Source organism: Rutilus rutilus (assembly GCF_951802725.1).
Source record: "Rutilus rutilus genome assembly, chromosome: 10".
NCBI lineage: Eukaryota > Metazoa > Chordata > Actinopteri > Cypriniformes > Leuciscidae > Rutilus > Rutilus rutilus.
In genome coordinates this window covers 8,704,385-8,729,133 of record NC_140215.1, presented here as the reverse complement: position 1 = coordinate 8,729,133, position 24,749 = coordinate 8,704,385, and the positions used below count along the sequence as shown (strand labels likewise).

Below are 24,749 nucleotides of genomic sequence, written 5' to 3'. Positions count from 1 at the left end.
GCCCACAAAGTTACTTGCGCTTTGCGCTTTGACACTTGCGTTTCAGATCGTTAAAATAGGGCCCTATATCTTCTGCACATTATATCCACTATATTTGTCTGAAGTGCTCTCCCCACACTTTGAGAAGCCCTGGTGTACCTAATATTTGCATTTGTGTCTTAGTGGGTATACAATTATGTCCATTAATATATTCCTTTTTCTCTTTTCTCTTTACAGTCCTTCCAGACTGTAACCTTAAAGGCTTTCCAGACTTTAGCTATGTGGCAAAGGAAGGAAGCACTGTTCGCCTTAATATCCCTATTATTGGTATACCTGCTCCAGCAGTCACATGGAAAAAGGGTGATGTTACTTTATCAGATAGTGGCAGAATCTCAGTTGAATCAACCGCAACAAACACGGTCTTGCTGATTCGTGATTGCAGAAGAGTCGATGCTGGCAAATTCATTATCATTTTGAGAAATATTGCTGGAACAAAGGAATCAGCTATTGACATTAAAGTTGTTGGAAAGCCTGGAATCTGCACTGGTCCTATCAAATTTGATGAAATCACAGCAGAGGCGATTACTGTAGAATGGGGCCCACCCAAAGATGATGGTGGATCAGAAGTTAGCAACTATATTTTGGAGAAGAGGCATTCTACTGCTAACAAGTGGGTCACAGTTGCTTCTGCGATTCAGAAGAACTCTATGAGAGTTACAAGACTTCATGACGGAACAGAATACATCTTCAGAGTTTGTGCTGAAAATAAATATGGATTTGGAGAGTTCCTCAGATCTGATCCAGTGATTGCTAAACATCCATTCAGTAAGTATTTAACTGGAAAGCCCACATATTTTATATTTAATGAAATATGCTGGATATTTAAAAATATTTGTTTACATCTAATACACACTTTTCCCTACACCAGATGCACCAGGGGCTTCAGCACCACCTGAGGTTGTGAGCATTCGTCATGAGTCTGCTATCCTAACATGGTCTGATCCAAAAGATACTGGAGGCTCTCCCATCACAGGTAAAACATTTCTTTACTACAGTTATTTATTTATTTATTTATTTACTGTCGTTATTTAGCAGTTTCGTCGTATCTAAAAACTTTTACTTCTAATATTGCTTATAGGATATTTTGTGGAATTCAAAGATAGAAATAGCTTAATGTGGAAGAGAGCCAGCAAGACACCTTTGAGAGTGAAAGAACGCAGAGTGACCGGTTTGGTTGAAGGCCTGGAATATGAATTTAGGGTAATAGCTATGAATATAGCAGGACTTGGAAAGCCAAGCAAAACAACTGAATCACTTGTTGCTCTTGATCCTATTGGTGAGTCTCAGTGTACTCTCTTTTTACTTTTCCTAATTCTATTTGTGCTGTTTAGCACAAGGAAGAGAGCACAAAATGATTTTTGTTATTATTATTGTCTCTTTCTACAGATCCTCCTGGCAAACCTGATGTGATCAATGTCACAAGAAACAGTGTAACACTTATTTGGACTGCACCCAAGTATGACGGGGGCCACAAATTGACTGGCTATATTGTTGAGAAATTAGAGCATCCTGGAAAGACATGGATGAAGGCTAACCATGTGAATGTCCAAAGCTGTGCATACACTGTTACAGACCTACAGGAAGGCTGTACTTGTGAATTCAGAATAAGGGCTAAAAATGCAGCTGGAGCTATCAGTGCTCCCTCAGAGACAACTGAGCCTCTTATCTGCAAAAATGAATATGGTAAGTTATATTGTCATGTTTTAATGAATTTGCTTAACCAAACCCTCCATAAACATGCCAATGTTTATAATCATTAACTAACTTTTTACAGAACCGCCAACTATCACAATTGACCCTGAAATGAAGGATGGAGTGACTGTGAGGGCTGGAGAAACAATTATCATTACAGCATCAAGCATTCTTGGCAAACCACCTCCTACAGCTGTGTGGTCTAAGGGTGGAAGAGAATTCAAGTCCTCAGATATTGTCCAAATCACAAGCACTCCCACATCTTCAACTTTGTCTATCAGGTATGCCAGCCGAAAGAACACTGGAGAGTACACCATTAGTGCAAGCAATCCATTTGGTATCAAAGAAGAAAAAGTTAAAGTGAAAATCCTAGATGTGCCTGGACCTCCAGGTCCTATTGAAGCCAGCAGTGTCTCTGCTGAAAAATGCACATTGACATGGTTGCCACCAGAAGAAGATGGTGGCTGCAGTATCAGATCATATATATTAGAAAAGAGAGAAACCAGCCGCCTACTCTGGACAAAGCTTGCTGAAAATGTGATGGATTGCCGCTATGTTGCCAGCAAGCTGATAAAGGGAAATGAATACATATTCCGTGTTTCAGCAGTCAATCAGTATGGCACTGGGGATGCGACACAGTCTGGACCAGTTAAAATGGTTGACAGCTTTGGTAAGGCCAACTTCAATTTTTACTGCATTTTTTTGTTTCAGTCTATGTATAGTACTGTGCAAAAGTCTTAGGCATCTTAATAATGTTTTAACGCAAAGGGTCGTTACACCATATATTGATTTGAATTAGTTAATAGAAGTTAAATCATAAATAAATTCATATTATTATATTAACATACCTAAGACTTTTGCACAGTACTGTATTTATTTATTTATTTATTTATTTATTATTGTTTTTTCAACTTCTTCACTTTTTTTGCAGGACCCCCCGGGCCACCATCAAAACCAGAAATTGATAATGTCAGTAGAAATGCTGTAACAATTTCCTGGAAGAGACCAACTATAGATAGGGGAAGTGACATTCAAGGCTATAGTGTTGAGAGAAAAGAGAGAAGAGGAATGAGATGGGTCAGAGCTTCAAAGAAGTCCATTTCTGATCTACGTTATAAGGTCTCAGGCCTGTCAGAGGGAATTGAATATGAATTCCGTGTCACTGCAGAGAATAAGGCTGGTTTTGGCGAGCCCAGTGAGCCATCACAACCTGTAATGACAAAGGATATTGCATGTAAGATGATAATTGTTGTTTTTTTAATTACATATTTCCAGACATTTTTTCTTGTTCATTTTTGTCCCAAAGAATTTTGATTATTTATCATTATCATTTAATTATTTTTCAGATCCACCAGGGCCTCCATCCAACCCACGAATTACTGACACCACCAAAACAACAGCAACATTTAACTGGGGTAGACCCTTCTATGATGGTGGTCTTGATGTTACAGGATACTTTGTTGAACATAAAAAGGAAGGAGATGATGATTGGGTCCAAGATACAACTACTCCTTTGAGAATAACAGAATTTGTAGTTTCAAGTCTACAATCAGGAGGAAAATATCACTTCAGAGTCAGAGCACAGAACTCAGAAGGACTTGGAGAACCCTCTGAAGTTGAGCAAGTTATTGAACTGGTGGATCGAGAGGAGGTTCCTGACTTTGAACTTGATGCAGAGCTGAGAAAAACACTTGTTGTGAAGTCAGGTGCTTCAATCCGCATATTTGTGCCAATCAAGGGCCGGCCAACTCCAGAAGTAACATGGCATATGGAAGACATACCTCTTAAAGGCCGTGCTCACATTGACACTACTGAATCATACACTCTAGTAGTCATCCCTGAGTGTACAAAATATGATGCTGGGAAATATGTCCTAACATTAGAAAATGTTGCTGGAAAGAAGACTGGATTTGTCAATGTTCGTGTTGTGGACACCCCAGGACCTCCAGTAAATTTGAAACCAAGGGAAATCACAAAGCATAGCATTACTTTACAATGGGAGATTCCAATTATTGATGGTGGTTCAAAAATCACAAATTATATTATTGAAAAGCGGGAGGCAACACGAAAGGCTTACTCAACCATAACTGCAAACTGGCAGAAATGCTCATGCAAAATTCCAGATTTGGAAGAGGGCGCAGAATATTACTTCAGAGTTTTAGCTGAGAATGAAATGGGTATTGGTGAACCAGCAGAGACACCTGAACCAATAAGAGCTTCTCAGGCTCCTTCTGCACCAGATAATCTGATTGTTTCTGATGTTTCCAAAGACACAGCAACTCTTGCATGGACAAAACCAAAATATGATGGTGGTAGTCGAATAACTGGCTATGTGATAGAGGCTCAGCTGAAAGATTCTGATCAGTGGACCCATGTAACAACAAGAAAAGCTTTGGACTACACTGCAACAGAATTGTTGGAAAATGCAGAATATGTGTTCCGCATCTTTGCTGTAAACATGTCAGGCAGGAGTGAGCCTCGTGAAAGTCGACCAGTTGTAATTAAGGAGCAAACCACAGCTCCAGAATTTGACCTCAGAGGTATACATCAGAAGATTGTGGTAGCTAAAGCAGGTGATAATCTTAAAGTTGAGATCCCTTTTCTGGGTCGCCCAAGACCACTTGTTGTGTGGACGAAAGAAGATCAGGAACTTAAACAAACACAGAGAATAAACGTTGAAAATACTGAAACTTCTACTATTCTTAACATTAATGAAATTAACAGAAAAGATGGAGGACAGTATTCAATGACTGGAAAGAACATTTTAGGTACTCTGACTGAAATTATTACTGTTCAAGTACATGATATTCCAGGACCTCCAACTGGACCAATAAAAGTGGATGAAGTTTCTTGTGACTATGTTCTAATATCATGGGAAGCTCCAGAAAATGATGGAGGAGTTCCTATTAATAAATACATTGTTGAGATGCGTGAGACCACTGGTACATCCTGGGTGGAACTGGCAGCAACTGTTATCCGCACAACATTCAAAGCTGCACGCCTTACAACTGGCATTGAATATCAATTCCGTGTTAAAGCTCAGAACAGATATGGTGTTGGACCCTACATAACATCACAACCGGTGGTGGCTGCTTATCCATTTGATGTACCAGGACAGCCAGGAATTCCACAAATAGTTGCCTTCACCAAGGATTCAATGACAATCAGCTGGAATGAACCCTCTTCAGATGGAGGTAGCCCAATTTTAGGATACCGCATTGAGAGGAAAGAGAAGAACAGCATACTTTGGCAGAGGATCAGCAAAGCTCCAGTCGTTGGCAATATGTTTAAATCACCAGGTCTGATGGATGGTATTGCATATGAATTCCGTGTTATTGCAGAAAATCTGGCTGGTCTCAGCAAAGCAAGCAAGCCATCTGAGATGACATATGCACTTGATCCCATAGACTCCCCAAGTCAACCAGTGGCCCTTAACATTACTAGTCATGAAGTTACTCTTCAGTGGACAAAGCCAGAGGGTGATGGTGGTTTCTCAATAACTGGATATACAGTCGAGAAAAAAGAACTTCCTAATGGTCGCTGGCTCAAAGCCAACTTCAGCAACATTCTTGAAACAAACTTTACTGTGAGTGGTCTCACAGAAGATGCTTCTTATGAATTCCGTTTATTAGCAAGGAACTCAGCTGGAGCGGTTAGTAAACCATCTAAACCTTCAGAGGTCATTGTCTGCAGAGATGACATTGAAGAGCCGAAGATTGATGCTGATGCAAGTTTCAGCAGTGGTGTGGTAGTGAAAGCAGGTGATGTCTTCAAGCTAGATGCACATGTTACAGGTCGCCCAATTCCATCCTTGGTTTGGACTAAAGATGGCAAGGAGCTTGAAGATACTGGAAAACTAGAGATCAAAACATCAGATTTCTATACTTGCTTGATTAACAAAGATTCTTTACGTAGAGATGGTGGTGCATACACTCTAACTGCTAGCAATCCGGGAGGATTTGCCAAATTTGTCTTCAATGTTAAAGTTCTTGACAGACCTGGCCCACCTGAGGGACCACTGCATGTCACAGACATGACAACAGAGAAATGTATTCTGTCATGGCTGCCACCACTTCATGATGGAGGAGGAAAGATTGAATATTACATCATTCAAAGACGTGAAACAAGTAGACTTACATGGACAAATGTAGCCACAGATTTACAAGTTAACCGCTATAAGGTTACCAAATTGCTGATAGGAAATGAATATATCTTCAGAGTCATGGCTGTGAATAAGTATGGAGTTGGGGAACCTCTTGAATCTGAGCCTGCTGTTGCCACTAACCCATATGTGCCTTCTGATCCTCCACAGCCACCAGAAGTAACTTCTATCACAAAAGATTCAATGGTGGTTTGTTGGGGACATCCTGAACATAATGGCGGAAGTAGTATAAATACCTATATCATTGAGAGAAGAGATAAAACCGGTCTTCGTTGGGTAAAATGCAATAAAAGGACTGTTACTGATCTGCGCCTCAAAGTGTCAGGACTAACACCTGGACATGAGTATGAATACAGAATCTTAGCTGAAAATGCTGCTGGCTTAAGTGCACCAAGCCCTTCAAGTCCATTTTACAAAGCATGTGACACAATATTCCAACCTGGACCCCCTGGAAATCCTAGGGTTTTGGATACAACAAAGTCATCCATTACTCTTGCTTGGAATAAACCAGTTTATGATGGTGGCTCAGATATCACAGGTTATATTGTTGAAACATGCCAGCCAGAGGAAAATGAGTGGACAATTATCACTCCAAAGGCAGGTCTAACAGCAACATCATTCACCATAACAAACCTTATTGAAAACCAAGAATATAAGATCAACATTTCAGCTCTTAACTGTGAAGGTGTTGGAGAACCAGCCTCTGTGCCTGGTTCACCTAAAGCAGAAGACAGACTTCTTCCACCTGAAGTTGAGCTTGACTCAGACCTCCGCAAAGTAGTGAACATCAGAGCATGCAGTACCTTAAGATTATTTGTGCCAATTAAAGGAAGACCTGCTCCTGAAGTCAGATGGTCAAGGGAGAATGGTGAACCCCTTGATAGAGCATCCATTGATATTACATCATCCTTCACCACACTGCTTATTGAGAATGTAAACAGATTTGATGGTGGAAAGTACATGCTAACAGTGAAAAACAGTTCAGGAGCTAAAACAGCATTTGTTAATGTCAGAGTTCTTGACACTCCTGGTGCACCACAAAACCTTACAATCAAAGAAATAACAAAAGATTCTGCTTCACTCATCTGGGATCCTCCAGTCATTGATGGTGGATCAAGAATCAGGCATTATATTGTTGAAAAACGTGAATCAACAAGAAAAGCATATTCCATTGTTAATGCCTCTTGTCCCAAAACAAGTTGGAGAATTGGAGCCTTACAAGAGGGAAGCTTGTATTCCTTCAGAATTTTAGCTGAAAATGAGTATGGTGTTGGTCTTCCAGTAGAGACCATGGAAGCTATAAAAATCTCTGAGAAGCCTCTTCCTCCTGGAAAAGTGACTCTAAAAGAAGTAACTGGCAACAGTGTAACACTTTCTTGGGAGAAGCCGGACAGTGATGGAGGAAGCAGAATTATTGGTTATATTATCGAGATGCAAACGAAAAACAGTGAAAAATGGACCCAAGTAATGACTGTTAAAGTAACAGAGGCAGTTGTTGTTGGCTTAATACAAGGTGAAGAATACACCTTCCGTATTTCAGCAACCAATGAAAAGGGAACCAGTGATCCACGTCCACTTAATGTCCCTGTGGTTGCTATGAATGTTGTTATTGCTCCTGCCTTCAAACTTGTATTCAGCACATACAGTGTTCTGGCAGGTGATGATCTGAAAATTGATGTGCCATATGTTGCCCAGCCCAAGGCAGCAGTTACCTGGCAAAAAGATGGCATTGCTTTGAAAGAAACAACAAGAGTAAATGCTGAAGTAGCAGAGAAACACCTTTACCTTGTGGTAAAAGAGGCAACACGGGATGATGTGGGCAAATATACTATTAAACTGACAAACTCAGCTGGTGAAGCAACAGCAGACATCAATGTTATTGTACTTGATAAACCTGGACCACCAACTGGCCCAATCAAAATAGATGAGGTAACTGCAGACAGTGTTACATTATCATGGGAGCCTCCAGAGTATGAAGGAGGCTGTAGTATTAATAACTACATTGTTGAAAAGCGAGACACATCCACCACAAATTGGCAGATTGTTTCTGCAACAGTTGCAAGAACAACAACTAAAGCTGCAAGATTAAAGACTGGCTGTGAATATCAATTTAGGATTGCTGCTGAAAATCGATATGGAAAGAGTTCCGTTCTTCTCTCTGCGCCTATTGTTGCACAATATCCCTTTGAGATTCCAAATCCAACAGGAACTCCCACTGTTCAGTCTGCTACTAAAGAAAGCATGGTTATTGTGTGGAACAAACCCAGTAGTGATGGTGGAAGCAAGATTTTGGGATATCATATTGAGTTTAAGGAAAGAAACAGCTTGCTGTGGGTGAAACAAAACAAAACGATCATTCCAGACACAAGATTCAAGATAGGTGGCCTTGAAGAAGGCATTGAATATGAATTTAGAGTTTATGCTGAGAATATAGTTGGGCTAAGCAAAGCAAGCAAAGTATCAGAAATCCAGGTGGCTAGAGATCCATGTGATCCTCCAGGCAAACCTGAAGCAGTTATTGTCACAAGAAGCTCTGTAACACTCAGGTGGACACCACCACACTTTGATGGCGGCAGCAAGATCACTGGATATGTCGTTGAGAAGAAAGAATTGCCTAATGGCCACTGGATGAAAGCCTCTTTTGCTAATATCATTGAAACAGAATTTGTCGTCAGTGGTGTAGTAGAGGAGCAGCAGTATGAGTTCCGTGTCATTGCAAAAAATGCTGCTGGCGTGTCTAGCGCTCCATCAGACAGCACTGGTGCAATCACAGCAAAGGATGAAGTTAATCCACCCAAAATTGACTTGGATGCTAAATATTCACAAACTATTGTTGTTAATGCTGGTGAATCATTCAAAGTAGATGCAGGGATACTTGGCAAACCCATTCCTTCAGTTCAATGGATAAAAGCTGGCGAAGAACTTACAAATACTGCAAGATTTGAGATCAAGAATACTGACTTCACAACTACTCTTAATGTGAAGGAGGCTATCCGTGTTGATGGAGGCCAGTATACCTTACTACTGAAAAATGTTGGTGGAGAGAAATCAGTTAGCGTCAATGTCAAGGTTCTGGACAGACCTGGACCTCCAGATGGCCCAATCTCAATCTATGGGGTTACCAGTGAAAAGTGCTGCATTTCTTGGAAAAGTCCATTGCATGATGGAGGTGCGGAGGTGTCTCATTACATAGTGGAAAGACGGGAGACCAGCCGATTAGTTTGGACTGTTGTGGAATCTAAGGTACAAACCCTCAATCTTAAAATTTCAAAACTCCTTCCTGGAAATGAGTATATTTTCAGAGTAATACCTGTAAATAAATATGGAATTGGTGAGCCTTTGGAATCTGATCCAGTGATTGCAGCCAATCCGTTTGTGCCACCTGATTCACCAAGTAATGTTGAAGTGTCAAATATAACAAAGGATTCCATGGTTATCACATGGGAAAGACCCACTAATGATGGTGGTAACGCAATTACAAGATATATAGTTGAAAAGAGAGACAAAGAGGGCGTTAGGTGGACAAGATGCAACAAACGTGTAGTGAGTGAACTACGCTTTAGAGTAACAGGTCTTCTTGAAAACCGAAGTTATGAATTCCGTGTGTCTGCTGAGAATGCAGCTGGGGTTGGTAAACCAAGTACACCCACAGTGTACTTCAAGGCAGTGGATCCAGTCTTCAAGCCCGGTCCACCAAACAACCCTAAGGTAATTGATGTCTCAAGAGCATCTGTTATCCTGCATTGGGGCAAGCCAATTTATGATGGTGGATGTGAGATTCAAAGTTACATTGTTGAGGCCTATGAAGTCACTTCTGATAAATGGATGAAGTGTACACCACCCTCAGGAATAACAGAGACAAGATTTGAGGTTAAAAAACTCCTTGAAAAGCATGAGTATAAATTCAGAATCTGTGCCATCAATAAGATTGGCGTGGGAGAAACTGCTGATATCCCTGGATCCATTATCATAGAGGAAAAACTTGAAGCACCAGATATTGATCTTGATGCTGACCTGAGAAAGTTGATCACTGTCAGGTCTGGAGGCTCTCTTAGATTGTTTGTTCCTATCCGTGGACGGCCAACCCCTGAAGTCAAGTGGGGCAAGGCTGAAGGTGAAATCAATGAGGCAGCTCAGATTGATATTACAAGCAGTTTCACTTCACTCGTAATTGAAAATGTTAATAGATTTGAGAGTGGAAAATACACTTTAACTCTGGAAAATGCCATTGGAACAAAATCTGCATTTATTAGTGTCAGAGTATTAGATACTCCTGATGCACCTGCAAACTTCTGTGTGAAGGAAATAACAAAAAATTCAGTCACTCTTACCTGGGAGCCACCTTTGTTGGATGGTGGAGCTAAAATAAAAAACTACATTGTTGAAAAACGAGAGAGTACAAGAAAGGTGTTCTCAGCTGTTACTTCCTGCAACAAGATGACATGGAAAATTGAACCACTCCAAGAGGGGAGCATCTATTTCTTCAGAGTTCTTGCTGAAAACGAACATGGAATTGGATTGCCTGCAGAGACTCTAGAACCTCTGAAAATCGCAGAGGTGCCACAAACTCCTGGTAAAGTTTCTGTAGTGGATGTAACACGGAAGAGTGTTTCTCTCAAATGGGAAAAACCAGAGCATGATGGGGGCAGCAGAATTACTCATTATGAAATTGAAATGCAAGCAAAAGATCAAGATAAATGGTATCTTTGTGCTCAAGTAAAATCCCTTGACACTGTTGTAACTAATTTAGCCCAAGGTGGGGAGTACCATTTTAGAGTCATTGCTGTTAATGATAAAGGAAAGAGCAATCCCAGACTCCTTGCAAATCCCGTTGTTGCAAAGGACCTCACTATTGAGCCCTCCGTGAGAACAAAACTTAGTACATACAATGTACAGGTTGGGCAAGATTTGAAAATTGAAGCATGCATTGCTGGTCATCCAAAACCAACAATTACATTGTCCAAAGATGGTTCAGCTCTGAAACAGACCACAAGAGTAAATGTTGCTGATACTGCACATCATACCACTCTTACGATCAAAGATGCAACAAGAGAAGATGGTGGTATGTATAACATTGCTGTGGCTAATGTACTTGGACAAAAGGAAGCCACTGTTGAAATAATCATACTTGAAAAACCTGGCCCTCCAACAGGCCCAGTCAGGATTGATGAAGTGAGTGCAGAGAGCATTACACTGTCTTGGGACCCACCAACATACACTGGAGGCTGTCAGATTTCAAATTATATTGTCCAAAAGAGAGACACCACCACCACAAACTGGGTAGTTGTTTCTGCCACAGTAGCAAGGACGACACTTAAAGTTTGTAATTTAAAAACTGGATCTGAATATCAGTTTAGGATCTTTGCTGAGAATAGATATGGTAAAAGCTATGGCATTGACTCAGATCCAGTTCTTGCCCAGTATCCTTTCAAAGAGCCTGGGCCTCCAGGAACTCCATTTGTGTCTGTATTCACAAAAGAGTCTATGGTAGTTGAATGGCACAAACCAGTCTCAGATGGTGGAAGTGCTATTCTAGGATATCATCTTGAGAGAAAAGAGAAAAATAGTATTCTTTGGACAAAGATCAATAAAACACTCATTCAAGACACCAAATTCAAAACATCTTCATTGGAAGAGGGCATTGAATATGAGTTCAGAGTCTATGCTGAAAACATAGTTGGAATTGGAAGGTGCAGCAAAATCTCTGAGGGTTGTGTGGCACGTGACCCATGTGACCCACCAGGCACCCCTGTGCCAGTGATTGTGACAAAGCACTCAGTGAAACTTCGATGGACACCACCAGAATTTGATGGAGGTAGCCTTGTCACTGGATATGTTGTGGAGAAACGAGACCTGCCAGAGGGCCGTTGGGTGAAAGCTAGTTTTGCTAACATTCTTGAAACTGAATTTACAGTCACAGGCCTGACAGAAGACTACAAATATGATTTCAGAGTTATTGCCAGAAATGGAGCTGGATCGGTCAGTAGGCCCTCTGGGAGCACAGGCTCAATTACAGCAAAGGATGAAGTTGAACCACCAACCTATGAGGTTGCCTCAGAATATTACCAGATTTTGACCGCGAATGCTGGAGACACATTTACCCTGGAAGCATCCGTTCTAGGAAAGCCAATTCCAACAATGCAGTGGTTTAAGGGCGATGTGGAAGTCGAGAATTCTGCAAGAGCTGAGATCAAGAACACTGACTTCAAAGCAATTCTTGTCGTCAAAGATGCCATTCGAATTGATGGAGGACAATACACATTGCACCTCGTTAATGTGGCTGGAACGAAGTCTGTCTCCTTCAATGTAAAGGTGCTAGATAGACCTGGACCCCCTGAAGGTCCTTTGACCATTTCTGGTGTAACGTGTGAGAAGTGTTCGTTGTCATGGCTACCTCCAAGACATGATGGTGGCAGTAGCATTTCTCACTATATCATACAGAAAAGAGAAACAAGTCGTCTTGCTTGGACTGTAGTTTCAGGTGATTGTGGAGCAACAATGTTTAAAGTTACCAAGCTTTTAAAAGGAAATGAATACATATTCCGTGTCATGGCTGTCAACATGTATGGAGATGGTGAACCACTTGAATCTGCTCCAGTGATTATGAGAAATCCTTTTGTTTTACCTGGGCCACCTAAAGACCTAGAAATAACAAATATATCAAGGGACTCTATGACGGTATGTTGGACTCGTCCTGAGACTGATGGTGGAAGTGAGATTGCTGGTTACATCGTAGAGAAGAGAGACAGAGCTGGAGTCCGGTGGACAAAATGTAACAAACGCAGGGTCACAGACTTACGTTTCAGAGTCACAGGCTTAACAGAGGATCATGAATATGAATTCAGGTTATCTGCAGAAAATGCTGCTGGAGTTGGACAACCAAGTCCACCAACTGTTTATTACAAAGCCTGTGATCCAACATTTAAGCCTGGCCCACCAACTAATGTACACCTTGTTGACACTACAAAGAATTCAATTACAATTGCATGGAGTAGACCAATATATGATGGTGGCTTAGACATCCAGGGCTATGTTGTTGAGATATGTAAAGTTGATGAAGAAGAATGGACCACATGTACTCCACCCTCTGGATTAAGTGATACTAAATTTACAATTACTAAACTCACTGAACACCAAGAATACAAAGTTCACATATGTGCCCTAAATAAACTGGGTGTTGGTGAACCAGTGGCCATCCAAGGAACAGTCAAACCAGTGGATAAGATGGATGCACCTGAAATTGAGCTTGACTCTGAGTTGAGAAAAGGTATTGTTGTGCGTGCTGGAGGTTCTATGAGAATTAACATACCATTCAAAGGACGCCCCATTCCTGAGATAAAATGGACCAAGGATGAGGGAGATTTACCAGATAAAGCCCAATTAGAAAAGGGACCAGATTACACTCAGTTATCAATTGATGTATGTGACAGAAATGATGCTGGAAAATACATTTTGACTTTGGTAAATAGTGCTGGCACTAAATCAGCATTTGTGTCAGTAAAAGTACTTGATACACCAGGTGCTCCACAGAGCCTTGTTGTGAAAGATATAACAAGAAATTATGCCACCCTGGTTTGGCAACCACCACTTATTGATGGTGGTTCCAAAATAAAAAATTACATCATTGACAAGAGGGAATCAAATAGACAAGGATTTGCAAACATTACTACTAAGTGCTCCAAGACCAGCTTCCGAGTTGGTGATCTGACAGAGGGTGGTATTTATTACTTCAGAATCAAGGCAGAAAATGAATTTGGAATTGGTCTGCCTGTAGAAACAGAAGAATCTGTGAAGACAGCTGATCCTCCTCTATCTGTTGGCAAGGTAACATTGACTGATTTGACAAAAACCACAGCATCACTTTCCTGGGATAAACCAGATCATGATGGTGGTAGTAGAATCTTGGGTTATTATATTGAAATGCAGCCAAAAGGATCAGAGGAATGGACAGTTGCTGCAGTCACCAAAACATGTAAGGGGATGGTGACCGGACTTAGTTCAGGACAAGAGTACCTCTTCAGAGTTTTAGCTTACAATGAGAAAGGAAAAAGTGACCCAAGGCCATTAGCTGCTCCGGTCATTGCAAGGATGTAACTATTGAACCATGCATCAAAATACTTTCCAACACATACAGTGTTCAAGCTGGTGAAGATCTCAAAGTGGAAATACCATTTAAAGGTCATCCAACTCCAAAGATTGCATGGATGAAAGATAGACAACCTCTGAAAGAAACAACTAGATTAAATGTCTCAAGCACGGCAACATCAACAGTTCTTAAAATTAAAGAAGCAAATAGAGAGGACTCTGGAAAGTACACAATCACAGCCACAAATAATATAGGTACGGTCACAGAGGAAGTTGGGATAATCATTCTTGACACACCAGGCCCACCAGTCGGACCAGTCAAAATTGTGTGCCTATGTTACCATGTCCTGGGAACCATCAGTATACACAGGAGGTTGTCAGATAAACAACTACATAGTGGAAAAACGTAGGGCTGGGCGATAAATCGATTTTATCGATTAACTCGAATGTGTAGTTTACGTCGATTTGTTTGAATGAAAATCGGTTTTCTCTTTAACATTCGCCGACGCTCCCCTCTGGGCTGCCGTAGCTCCGAACGGGCTCAGCTCTTCCCCCGCGCGTTTGGTTAGAGATACACAAACAACATGGCAAATTAACAAGACCGCGGCAGCACAAGCACACCCGCCAAAAAACAACCTACAGTCTTACAAACTGAATCCGCAGGGCTGCCAACTCTCACGAATTCACTGTGAGACTCACGCAATCGTCACTTTTTAAACGCTCTCACGCCACACATCCATTTTCTCATGCAGAGAAAAATCGCGAAGCAAAGAGGACACTGACACCGACAGACAAGACAGAGAAGGTTACTATTGCTATGAAACAAATTCTCAGCTCTCGGATTCTGTCGATTTAATTACGAAATTCAAACAATAAACACTGTTTTGGCGCTTGACAGATCGCTGACAGAGTTCAAGTGGCACGTGAACCGATTATCTGTTACTCTTTACTACTAGGCTAAATAAACACGAATGAATTTGAAAGATACAGTTCAACTTACCGAAATGAAATAAAATCAATCGATCTGTGTTTTTCAACTGCGGAAAGAGGTTTATAATAACAGCTGGAGAACAATATGTTACGTAACATAACATTTAACTTACCTCTGGAAAGCCATTTAATGACCATAGCACGTTAGTTGGACTTTAAAATAATTGCTGTAGAGAGGAGTATTTTGCTAAATATGATAACTATATTACATATTTATTATATTTTTTTACCTATATCATTAAAATATTATAATGTTGTTATTATAAAAAAACGCATAATATTTCATTTGAGATGTTATTTTTAACCTTTAATAATAATACCAGCTGACAGGGCTTTAAATTAACATGTATCTACTGTACTTATTATTTATCCAAATATTGCATAAGGCCATCCTCAAGCTTACAGTAGGCTAACTTACTTGTATGACACTCCATCTGACACGATTTGTGTTCAGCAATCGACGATTGTTGTTATGCACTGGGCTGACGTTTGCAGGTTTTAATTTGCGGGTAGTTAACGTTACAGTTACTGTGCTGTAACTTTGGCTATGTTCACTGCGTATTCCACAAATGAACGTGCCATAACTTGTTGTGCCACTTGTCGTGAACGTGTCAAGACATGCAATACTTACATTACATTATTACACCAAGTACTCTCAATCACTAATGGCCCTTTCAGACAGGACGCAGAATGCGCTGTGCTATGAAAACCTTTTTTTTTTTCAATGGATTGCGCTGCGCGAGGAGCCGAGGACGTTTTGTTGCTGCGTCGGCCAAAGCATTGGCGAGCTCGCGCCCACGCCGCGGTCAAAAATAGTTCAACTTTTGCCGCTGCGCTCAGTGATTACCCGCGCGGCCAATAAAAACGGGGCATCCAAACAAGCGCGGAAAACAAAATGAAAACTCCGCCTACTTTTGCTCAGACCAGCGTAGCGCTAATTGCTCTGTATCTGAAGGGCTACATTTTATTTCTCCATTTAATAAACGAACTATTCAGTCAGATAGGTATTTGTTGTGAAAGAAATACAGTTACAATTTCAAGCATTTTCAAGCATTTTATCCCAAATTTAAGCACTTTTCAAACCTTGAAAACACACCATCAAAATTCAAGCATTTTCACGGATTTCAAGCACCCATACGAACCCTGATAACTGGTGTCACAGCAGAAAAATGCTATTTGCATTGGAGCCACCCATCACATGATGGTGGAGCTGGTATTTCTCATTACATCATTGAAAAAAGGGAAACTAGTAGACTGTCTTGGACAGTAGTGGAACCAACAATTCAAGCTATCAGTTACAAAGTCACTAAACTCCTACCTGGTAATGAGTATATATTCAGAGTCATGGCAGTAAACAAGTATGGTATTGGTGAACCACTTGAATCTGAACCTGTCCTTGCAAAAAATCCTTTCAACAAACCTGGACCACCTTCAACTCCAGAAGCAAGTGCAATCACCAGAGACTCAATAGTCCTCACATGGGAACGGCCAGAGGAGGATGGTGGATTACAAATTGATGGTTATGTTTTTGAGAAACGTGATAAAGAGGGTATCCAATGGACAAAGTGTAACAAGAAAAGACTCAATGACTTGAGATTCAGAGCCACTGGGCTTACAGAGGGACACATCTATGAATTCAGAGTATCTGCTGAAAATGCTGCTGGTGTGGGCACACCAAGTGAACCATCTGAATATTACAAAGCTTGTTATGCAACTTATTACCCTGGTCCTCCTAATAATCCTAAAGTGACAGACCACTCAAGCACAACTGTTTCCTTAGCATGGAATAGACCAATTTATGATGGCGGTGCAACGGTCTCAGGATACATTGTTGAGGCAAAGGAAGTTAGTGAAGATGAATGGACTGTGTGCACTCCTCCAACCGGTGTGCAAACAACTCACTTCACAGGGTTAGTTCACCCAAAAATGAAAATTCTGTCAGTAATTACTCACCCTCATGTTGTTCCAACCATGTAAGTCTTTTGTTCATCTTCGGAACACAAATTAAGATATTTTTGATGAAATCTGACAGAATTTTGACTCCTCCATAGGCTTCCAGTGTGACCGAAACTCACCGGCCCAGAATAGTTATTAAAACATCGTTAAAATAGTCCAAGTAACTACAGTGGCACTACATTAAGTTTATCATGCGACGAGAATACTTTTTGTGCACAAAAACAAACAAAAATAACGACTTTATTCCACTTTTCATTTCCTTCTCTCTGGGCCTCGTAGTGTTTTTGCGCTGCGCGTCTGTGTTGCACGTCATCACGCAACACACACATGACCGGCGTCGACCAATAGTGAGCCTACGTGGTGACGTGTAACACAGAAGCGCTGCGCAAAAACACTACGCGAACCAACTAGAGGTCGAGAGAGAAGGAAATGAATAGTGGAATAAAGTCGTTATTTTTGTTTGTTTTTGCGCACAAAAAGTATTCTCGTCGCTTGATATACTTAAGATTGAGCCACTGGAGTCACTTGGACTATATTAACGATCTCTTTAATAACTTTTCTGGGCCAGCAAGTTTCGGTCACATAGAAGCCTATGGAGGAGTGAAACATGGCTCAGATTTCATCAAAAATAGCTTAATTTGTGTTCCGAAGATGAACGAAGGTCTTACGCGGTTGGAACAACATGAGGGTGAGTAATTACTGACAGAATTTTATTTTTTGGGTGAACTAACCCTTTAAAGGAAAATGCAGAATACATCTGTGCAATTAATATTGAGGGGGCTGGAGAACATGTTGATGTTCCAGGATCTGTAATTGCTGCTGAAAAACTTGAAGCTCCTGAGGTAGAACTTGATTCAGATCTAGGAAATGTGTGACTGTGCGTGCCAGTGCAACACTACGCTTAATTGTCACTATAAGGGGAAGGCCTGAGCCAGAGTTTAAGTGGACAAAGGCAGATGGTACCTTACCAGAGCGTGCTCAAATTGAAGTTACAGGCTCTTACACTGTGCTTGTTATTGACAATGTTAATTGATTTGACACAGGAATGTATGTTGTGACCCTTGAAAACATTTGTGGCTCAAAATCTGCATTTATTAATGTCAAAGTCCTTGACTCTCCAAGTGCTCCAGTGAACTTTGAAATTAGGGATGTAAAGAGAGACTTTGTCCTTCTACAATGGGAGCCATCGATGGTGGAGCCAAGATCACCCATTACATTGTGGAGAAGCGTGAATCTAAAAGGCTGGCATTCACAACCGTGACAAACAGCTGTGTCAGAAATTCATTCAAGGTTGATGATCTTCAAGAAGGAGGTCTTTACCACTTCCGTGTATTGGCTGTGAATGAACTTGGTGTTGGTTTGCCTGCAGAGACCACAGAGGCTATCAAAGTATCCCAAGCACCCTTACCACCTGGTAAAATTACAGTTGTTGATGTAACTCGCCACACTGTTACTCTAGCATGGGAAAAGCCAGTGGCAGCAAAATCACAGGCTATGTGGTGGAAATGATGACTAAGGGATCAGATAAATGGACAGTATGTGCTACAGTAAAGGCACTGGAAGCAATTGAAGGGCTTACAACAGGAGAGGAATACAGCTTCAGAATTACAGCACTTAATGACAAAGGAAAGAGTGATACTAAACCGCTGGGAGCACCTGTTGTGGCAAGAGATATTACTATTGAACCCATTATTGATTTGCTGTTTAATACCTACAGTGTAAAATCGGGAGATGATCTCAAAATAGATGTTCCATTCAGAGGCAGACCATCTCCAGAGGTTACATGGAAAAAGGATGGTCACTCATTGAAGCAAACAACTAGAGTTAATGTTCTGACATCAAAGACAGCATCCAAGATTGTCATCAAGGATGCAACAAGAGAGGATGTTGGAAAATATGAAATTACTTTAACCAATTCATTTGGTGTCAAATCAGCAGAAATATGTGTCATTGTTCTTGACAAACCAGGTCCACCAGGTGCAATCAAGGTATGCTCAAACACTGTTGTCAAAATGGAACTGCGTGGCCACAATCAGCGCTGAGCTCATCAGCACCCCAAAAACTATGAACGCAATTTGGTAATTCGTATAGTCGGGTAGAACACAACCCGAGCCCTGGATGAAGATTGTGATGTGTGTGTGGTCGATCCAAATGCCCACTGACAGCATAGCGATACCCCATCCCAGAGATCCTGTTGGAGAATTTTATACATGAGTCTATGTTGGAGAATTATATCTGTCTCATACATGAGTCCAAATGCATGATACAAACATTGAAGGAACTAGGCCTAGGATAAGGGAGGCCTACAACTAAGGGAGAAAGAGAAAACAAAGAATGATGGGAAACACAGGACATGTCAAAAGTGCATGTGAGGATAAGAGTCGTGTGAGGACAAGACAGAAAAACTGGGTAAAAGGTTGAATGAGGATAGGGATGGAAAAGTACCCAAAAACCATATGCAAAGTCATTGTCAGAAAAGCGCATGCGCCAGGATGGCCACCAATAGGAATTGGACATTAATTCAGGTGTTTCTAATCATGGCGAAGTGACGAGGAGGAGCAAAAAGAAAAAGATAACTATATGAACGCTAATTGGACACTAAGTGAGGTAATTGGACACCAAGTGGTGAGAAAAAAGGTATAAAACATGAGTGCAGACCATTGTAAGATCAGATGTCCGGATGGCCAGCCGGCTTCTCACTTTGTTGTTTGTACAATAAAGTTAATTCTTCTGGGACCTGAAACTTAGACTCTGAAAGATTTTTTGAAGACCTGAACCAGACATTGAACCAAAGATCGTGAATTGGCCACAACAATCCCCACATCCTCTGAAGTCCATAACGGTCTCTATGTTGGCCCAAGTACTGAATAGTGATAGTGTCCACTAGGGCTGGGTATTGACACAAATTTCACAATTCGATTCGATTCGATTCAATATAGATTATTTTGGATATCAGGTACAATACATGGCAAATTTTCTCAAGGAAAACAAATCTCTTAACTGTAAACTATGGGAGTCGGTTGTAGCCTACTAGGCTTCATTAGCCTACTATAATATTGAAGGTAAAAATGAACTGATTTGTATACAAACACTTAAATTACACTTTTATTTATTTTTATAATAATAAAGTTACATGAAATATAAACATTTAAATGGTGGTGTCAGAGATAACTGAGGACCCAAAAGCAAAGGCAGGTGCATAAACAATGTTTATTTGAAAAAGGCAACACAGGAGTCTGCCGTCACGCAGACACAGAACTGAAGAGAACACAAATGTCAAAACTTGGCTGATGAGAGTCAGCAGTGGAGGTCCCAGAGCAGGGTAGCAGAGATCAGCAAACGAGACTCAACCCCCAAGGCCAGATGAGGAGATACACAGACAGCTGATATGGTAGCAGACCCCGAGCAGCTGGATAGCTGGGCAGAGAACAGAATTAACGTACCAGCGGAAAACTTAGGACAAGACAGCGCAGGACGTAAAATAGCGTGTCCTCTACTAACAATTAGACTAAAGAGAAGCGTGTCCTCAACGAAAATTAGACTAAAGAGAAAACAGGTGAGAAGGAGATCAGCACGAGTATGGCAAGCCGTTTTAACTTTTATTCATTTCCAGGATATGAATTGTTGATATCAAGAATTAAATTTTTGATATCAACAATTTACTTGTTGATATCAACAATTGAATTCTTGATATCAACAATTGAATTCTTGATATCAACAATTGAATTCTTGATATCAAAAATGTAATTGTTGATATCTGTAATTATATTTTCACTAGTGAAATGTCAAGTGTAAAATTTTTCATTTTTGATATCTGAAAATGTATTTCTGATATCAATATTATTTCAGATATCTAAAATGGCTTTCTTACTAGTAACAATCACATTCATGATATCAGAAATGAACATTGTCACTAGTAGCAATTCAATTGTTGATATCAAGAACAGACATTTCAACTAGTGACAATTTAATTCTTGATATCAAAAATAAAGGTTTTTACTAGTAATAATTGTGTTTCTGATATGTGAAATTGGAATTTCAACAAGTAAGAAATCAATTCTTGATATCAACAATGGATTTTGAATGGCAGCCTATGGTGACATTTCACTATTGAAAATACAATTACAGATATCAGGAATTAGGCTATAGTTTTTACTAGTTGAAATTAAATTGTTGATATCAAGAATTAGCATTTTAACTAGTGAAAATTTAATTGTGGATATCAAGAATTAGCATTGTTACTAGTGGAAATGTAATTTCTGATATCAAAAATTGCCATTGTTATAGTAGAAATCTAATTCCTGATATCAATAACTATCATTTTAACTAGTAAAAATTGAATTGTTGATATCAAGAATTAGTATTTTAGTTAATTTTTCTAGCTGACTAACGAGTTTATGGTCACTGGATACGTTTTTTCTGAGGTAAATGTGACGTTACATGACATTGTTTACAAGCTGATTTACTGACGTCTTTCCACAGTTGAAACACTGATTGAGCGATTCCATGTCACATGATACGGATTTCAATAAGTTGTACTCTACCTTTTAACACACTTTCAGATGCTCATTCATGTTTATTTTGCACGGTAACTGGTATCAAGGCGGAAGATAAGATCATGTGCGGAGGCGCTGCTGCTGCTCTTGAGCTGAGCTGCGCCAGAGCGATCTCACGGTACAGCGCCAAAACGGTATTTATGTTTTTGAATTTCATAAGAAAATGAACGCAATTTGAAATCTGAAACTTTGTTTCATATCAATAGTAACAAAGCACAAAAATTATTGCGATTTATTGGATGGGATGCGCGCTACAATGTTACATTCATTCATCAACTGAAAACAGGATGACTAATCGATTCTTGGGATTTCGGTTCGTAAAAATGAGAATCGATTAAAATCGAGAAATCTATTTTTTACCCAGCCTTAGTGTCCACAATGGTCACAGCCGGGGCGCTGACGAACTCACCAATAATAATGACCAAGAGGATCAGGAGAAATATAGGATCTACTTGTTCTTTATTGAAAACTATTAAATATTCTTTGAGTTTGGCAGTGGTAGCTTGCGTTTCAATTGTCAAGGTAGATTTTGAAGTGACTGTTGAGGTACGGGGCAGCGCCGTGGTCGAGTTAGATAACATACTAATGCTGCCAGCATTCGCAGTGGGGTTTTCAGAGGGAGTGCTTGTAGTATTTACATCTGCACTTCGAATGTATCTAGAGTGAGATCCGTATGCTGCTAATATTGGCTGAGAAAGTGACGGAGCGGAGTACGTATGCTCAGTCAAGTATCTTCGCAGTCTAGTGCGGTTACCAGCTTGTGTATAGTTCGTAAAATTGGTTGGCGGTGCAACAGTAGGGTCCTTACTGACACAGATCATAGCTGCTGGCTTAACAAAGCCAATACCGCAGTTAAAGACCACCCAGCAGAGTACAGAAAACAGCAACACCGCCTTCCCTTTCTTGAAGCGGTTCGCCATTACACCCCAGAATGGTGCACTGCAGAACTCTATAAAATAACGGATCCCAACCAGCAGGCCACTTTGGCTGGGTGTCATTCCCAGTTGCTTGTAGTATACTGCAAGGAGGGGATGTAAAGAGCCATATGCAGAGTAAAAGAAGAAGTAGAAGACCTTGGAGATCAAGAGATGATTGTCTATTCGCACACAGCACCTTTCAGTGCAGTCCATACTCTGTGGAGTCTGAAGTGTTTCTGAGGGGGCAGGCAGTGCTGTTTGACTGCATGGTGTAGTGTTTGCCACCTGCCCCAGGGACAGAGTGTTAAAGGGTTCAGACAGGACATATTTCCTCTTCTGGTCCTCCTCATCATCTGTAAGGATGGCCACCCGATCACTCGCTATTTCTGTGTGATAAACATAAACCTCTGTTAAGGACATTGTGGATAACGTCTTCATGTTGTAGCTTTAACTAGTGATTCTCAAATGGTGGGTTGCAACCATTTGGTCAAGGTTGGGCTGATTAGCATAGGTCATTTTGCTGGTAGATGCCATTACCTTGAAGAGCCAAAAAGCATCTTTCTATATTGACCGACACAGAAAAGTTGCAGTGCATTCTGAATCTGATATATACATTTTTGCTAGCAAAATATTATTTGTAAATATTTCCCAGTATTATAGTATGTTTTTGCCAGGGATAAATTTTTGGAGGGCCTTTAAAAGCATGATTATTTTTTCCTTGTCTGCTGCCTTTCAGACAAGAGCTTGAGACGGATATGCCATCAGCATTGTCATAATGCACATAATTTGCACTTTTTTTTTTTACTGTTTGTATTTATATTGTATATTTTTGTGTAAGGGAGACTTGCAAAAAAAATAAGAATTTAATTGTGTGGTCAAAACCTTGGTGTTTTACTGTGTATATGATAATAAATATATCTTGTATTTTACATTGTTACGTTGCATTTATGGGTCATGTGATTGGCTTATATTTTTCTATATGCACATGCTAATAATTTGCATGTTGTTTATATGGTTTATTATAGTAACATTACTACATTTCAATGTTTAGCCTAAAATTAAGTACAATTTTGCTTATTTTTGTGCATTAAACCATTTTGATACTGGCACTTGATGTCAAATGAAGCAAGGAAGGAAACTAATTAGTAGGCTACTATTTTTTTCCCCACATGATTAAGTTGAATAAGAATGCAACACACCTTTATGAGTTTTTTGTCATATAGATTTACCTCAAACAAAATAGATTCAGTAATTGCCCTTGATTATAAATAATAAAGAACATTAGGGTCATTAAACACTACTATCAAGTGAATATAATGTTGAATATCATGTAGTGTTAATGAAACTACATTCTTAGGTACGAGTTGGAGATCATTTTGTTGTGAAATTAGGTACAGTCACCATCCTAAAACATAAATATCATATACAGTATCACATTTAACTTCAAAGGGTGTCCCTGTCTGAAACGATAACAGTAACAACACACTTATATATACTTATATATGCTTATATATACACACACAATGCGTAAATGTATTTACAAACACAACTGATACAGTGTGACGGTGTGGCTAAATACAAGCTCACTTACCCAGTTGTTGTGAGGAAGTTTCTGTTATTTCACCGTCTGGCGTTGAAGGAGGACGATCGCTTCATCAAACTGCTCTCCCCGTCCAACCATCATTTTATCACCATCCTGGATTTTTCCTGACTTTCTATGAACAATCTTTAAACAGCGATGTATCCCGTAGAGCAGAGGAGCAGGTTTATTCTACACAGCCGTTTTTCCTCCGACCTGACGTCAATCTCTCACCTGCCTGCGATGTGCGCGTGCTCGTGGGACTGCCTTCATTCCCACTGATGTCATTAGAAAACAGTGACACCCTATTTCGTTTTTAATTGCTGATATTGTGTTTTAGATTTGAAGTTTTCCCGTCTCTGCCAATGACAAGTTGTTATGCCTAAGATCAAGCATATGTTGATGATGTTTGAGGTTTTTAATTCATCAAAATAGACTCTACTGTTGTTTAATATAGGCTAGTTATCTTCTTGGGTTAAATTACTGATGGATTAACAATGCATTTTAATATGAAATAACATTTATTAACATTAACTTTTTTTCTGAGTATGCAGTAGAGCATTTTCGCTTTTCGACCGGCGAGCTCGTGCAATATCATCCAACTCTAGAGATTGTGATAAAACAGCGACATCTACAGGCGCACAATAAAGTTAAAATCGTGAAACTTTTAGAAAACCCCAACTAACAAGTACCAATCAGTAGTTACTTCTATATAAAATATACAGGCTATAATTCTAACCAAGCCGTATTTGTCTGGCACAAAACAGTGAGAG

The 24,749-nt window shown here is 40.1% G+C and overlaps 2 protein-coding genes across 2 annotated transcripts in view; one reads left to right on the top strand and one right to left on the bottom strand.

The window, feature by feature from the left end:
* LOC311298832 (titin-like) overlaps nucleotides 1-14,974 on the top strand; it is a 32,463-nt gene extending 17,489 nt beyond the window's left edge. The window contains exons 3-9 of the mRNA XM_084422098.1: nucleotides 217-804; nucleotides 908-1,012; nucleotides 1,118-1,315; nucleotides 1,426-1,722; nucleotides 1,814-2,401; nucleotides 2,663-2,965; nucleotides 3,078-14,974. Coding sequence (XP_084278224.1) covers nucleotides 217-804; nucleotides 908-1,012; nucleotides 1,118-1,315; nucleotides 1,426-1,722; nucleotides 1,814-2,401; nucleotides 2,663-2,965; nucleotides 3,078-13,987 — 12,989 coding nt within the window. The 3' untranslated portion in view covers nucleotides 13,988-14,974. The remainder of the gene's footprint in view (nucleotides 1-216; nucleotides 805-907; nucleotides 1,013-1,117; nucleotides 1,316-1,425; nucleotides 1,723-1,813; nucleotides 2,402-2,662; nucleotides 2,966-3,077) is intronic.
* Nucleotides 14,975-17,691: 2,717 nt separating this feature from the next.
* Nucleotides 17,692-24,323, bottom strand: LOC311298926 (major facilitator superfamily domain-containing protein 6-B-like). Its single transcript, XM_084422247.1, has 4 exons — nucleotides 23,989-24,323; nucleotides 21,839-22,783; nucleotides 19,742-19,813; nucleotides 17,692-19,115 (listed from the first exon to the last, which is right to left on the bottom strand). Exons 2-4 carry the CDS (start codon nucleotides 22,608-22,610, stop codon nucleotides 18,919-18,921), a joined length of 1,041 nt encoding a protein of 346 aa, XP_084278373.1. The 5' UTR covers nucleotides 22,611-22,783; nucleotides 23,989-24,323; the 3' UTR covers nucleotides 17,692-18,918.
* Between the last annotated feature and the right edge of the window lie 426 nt (nucleotides 24,324-24,749).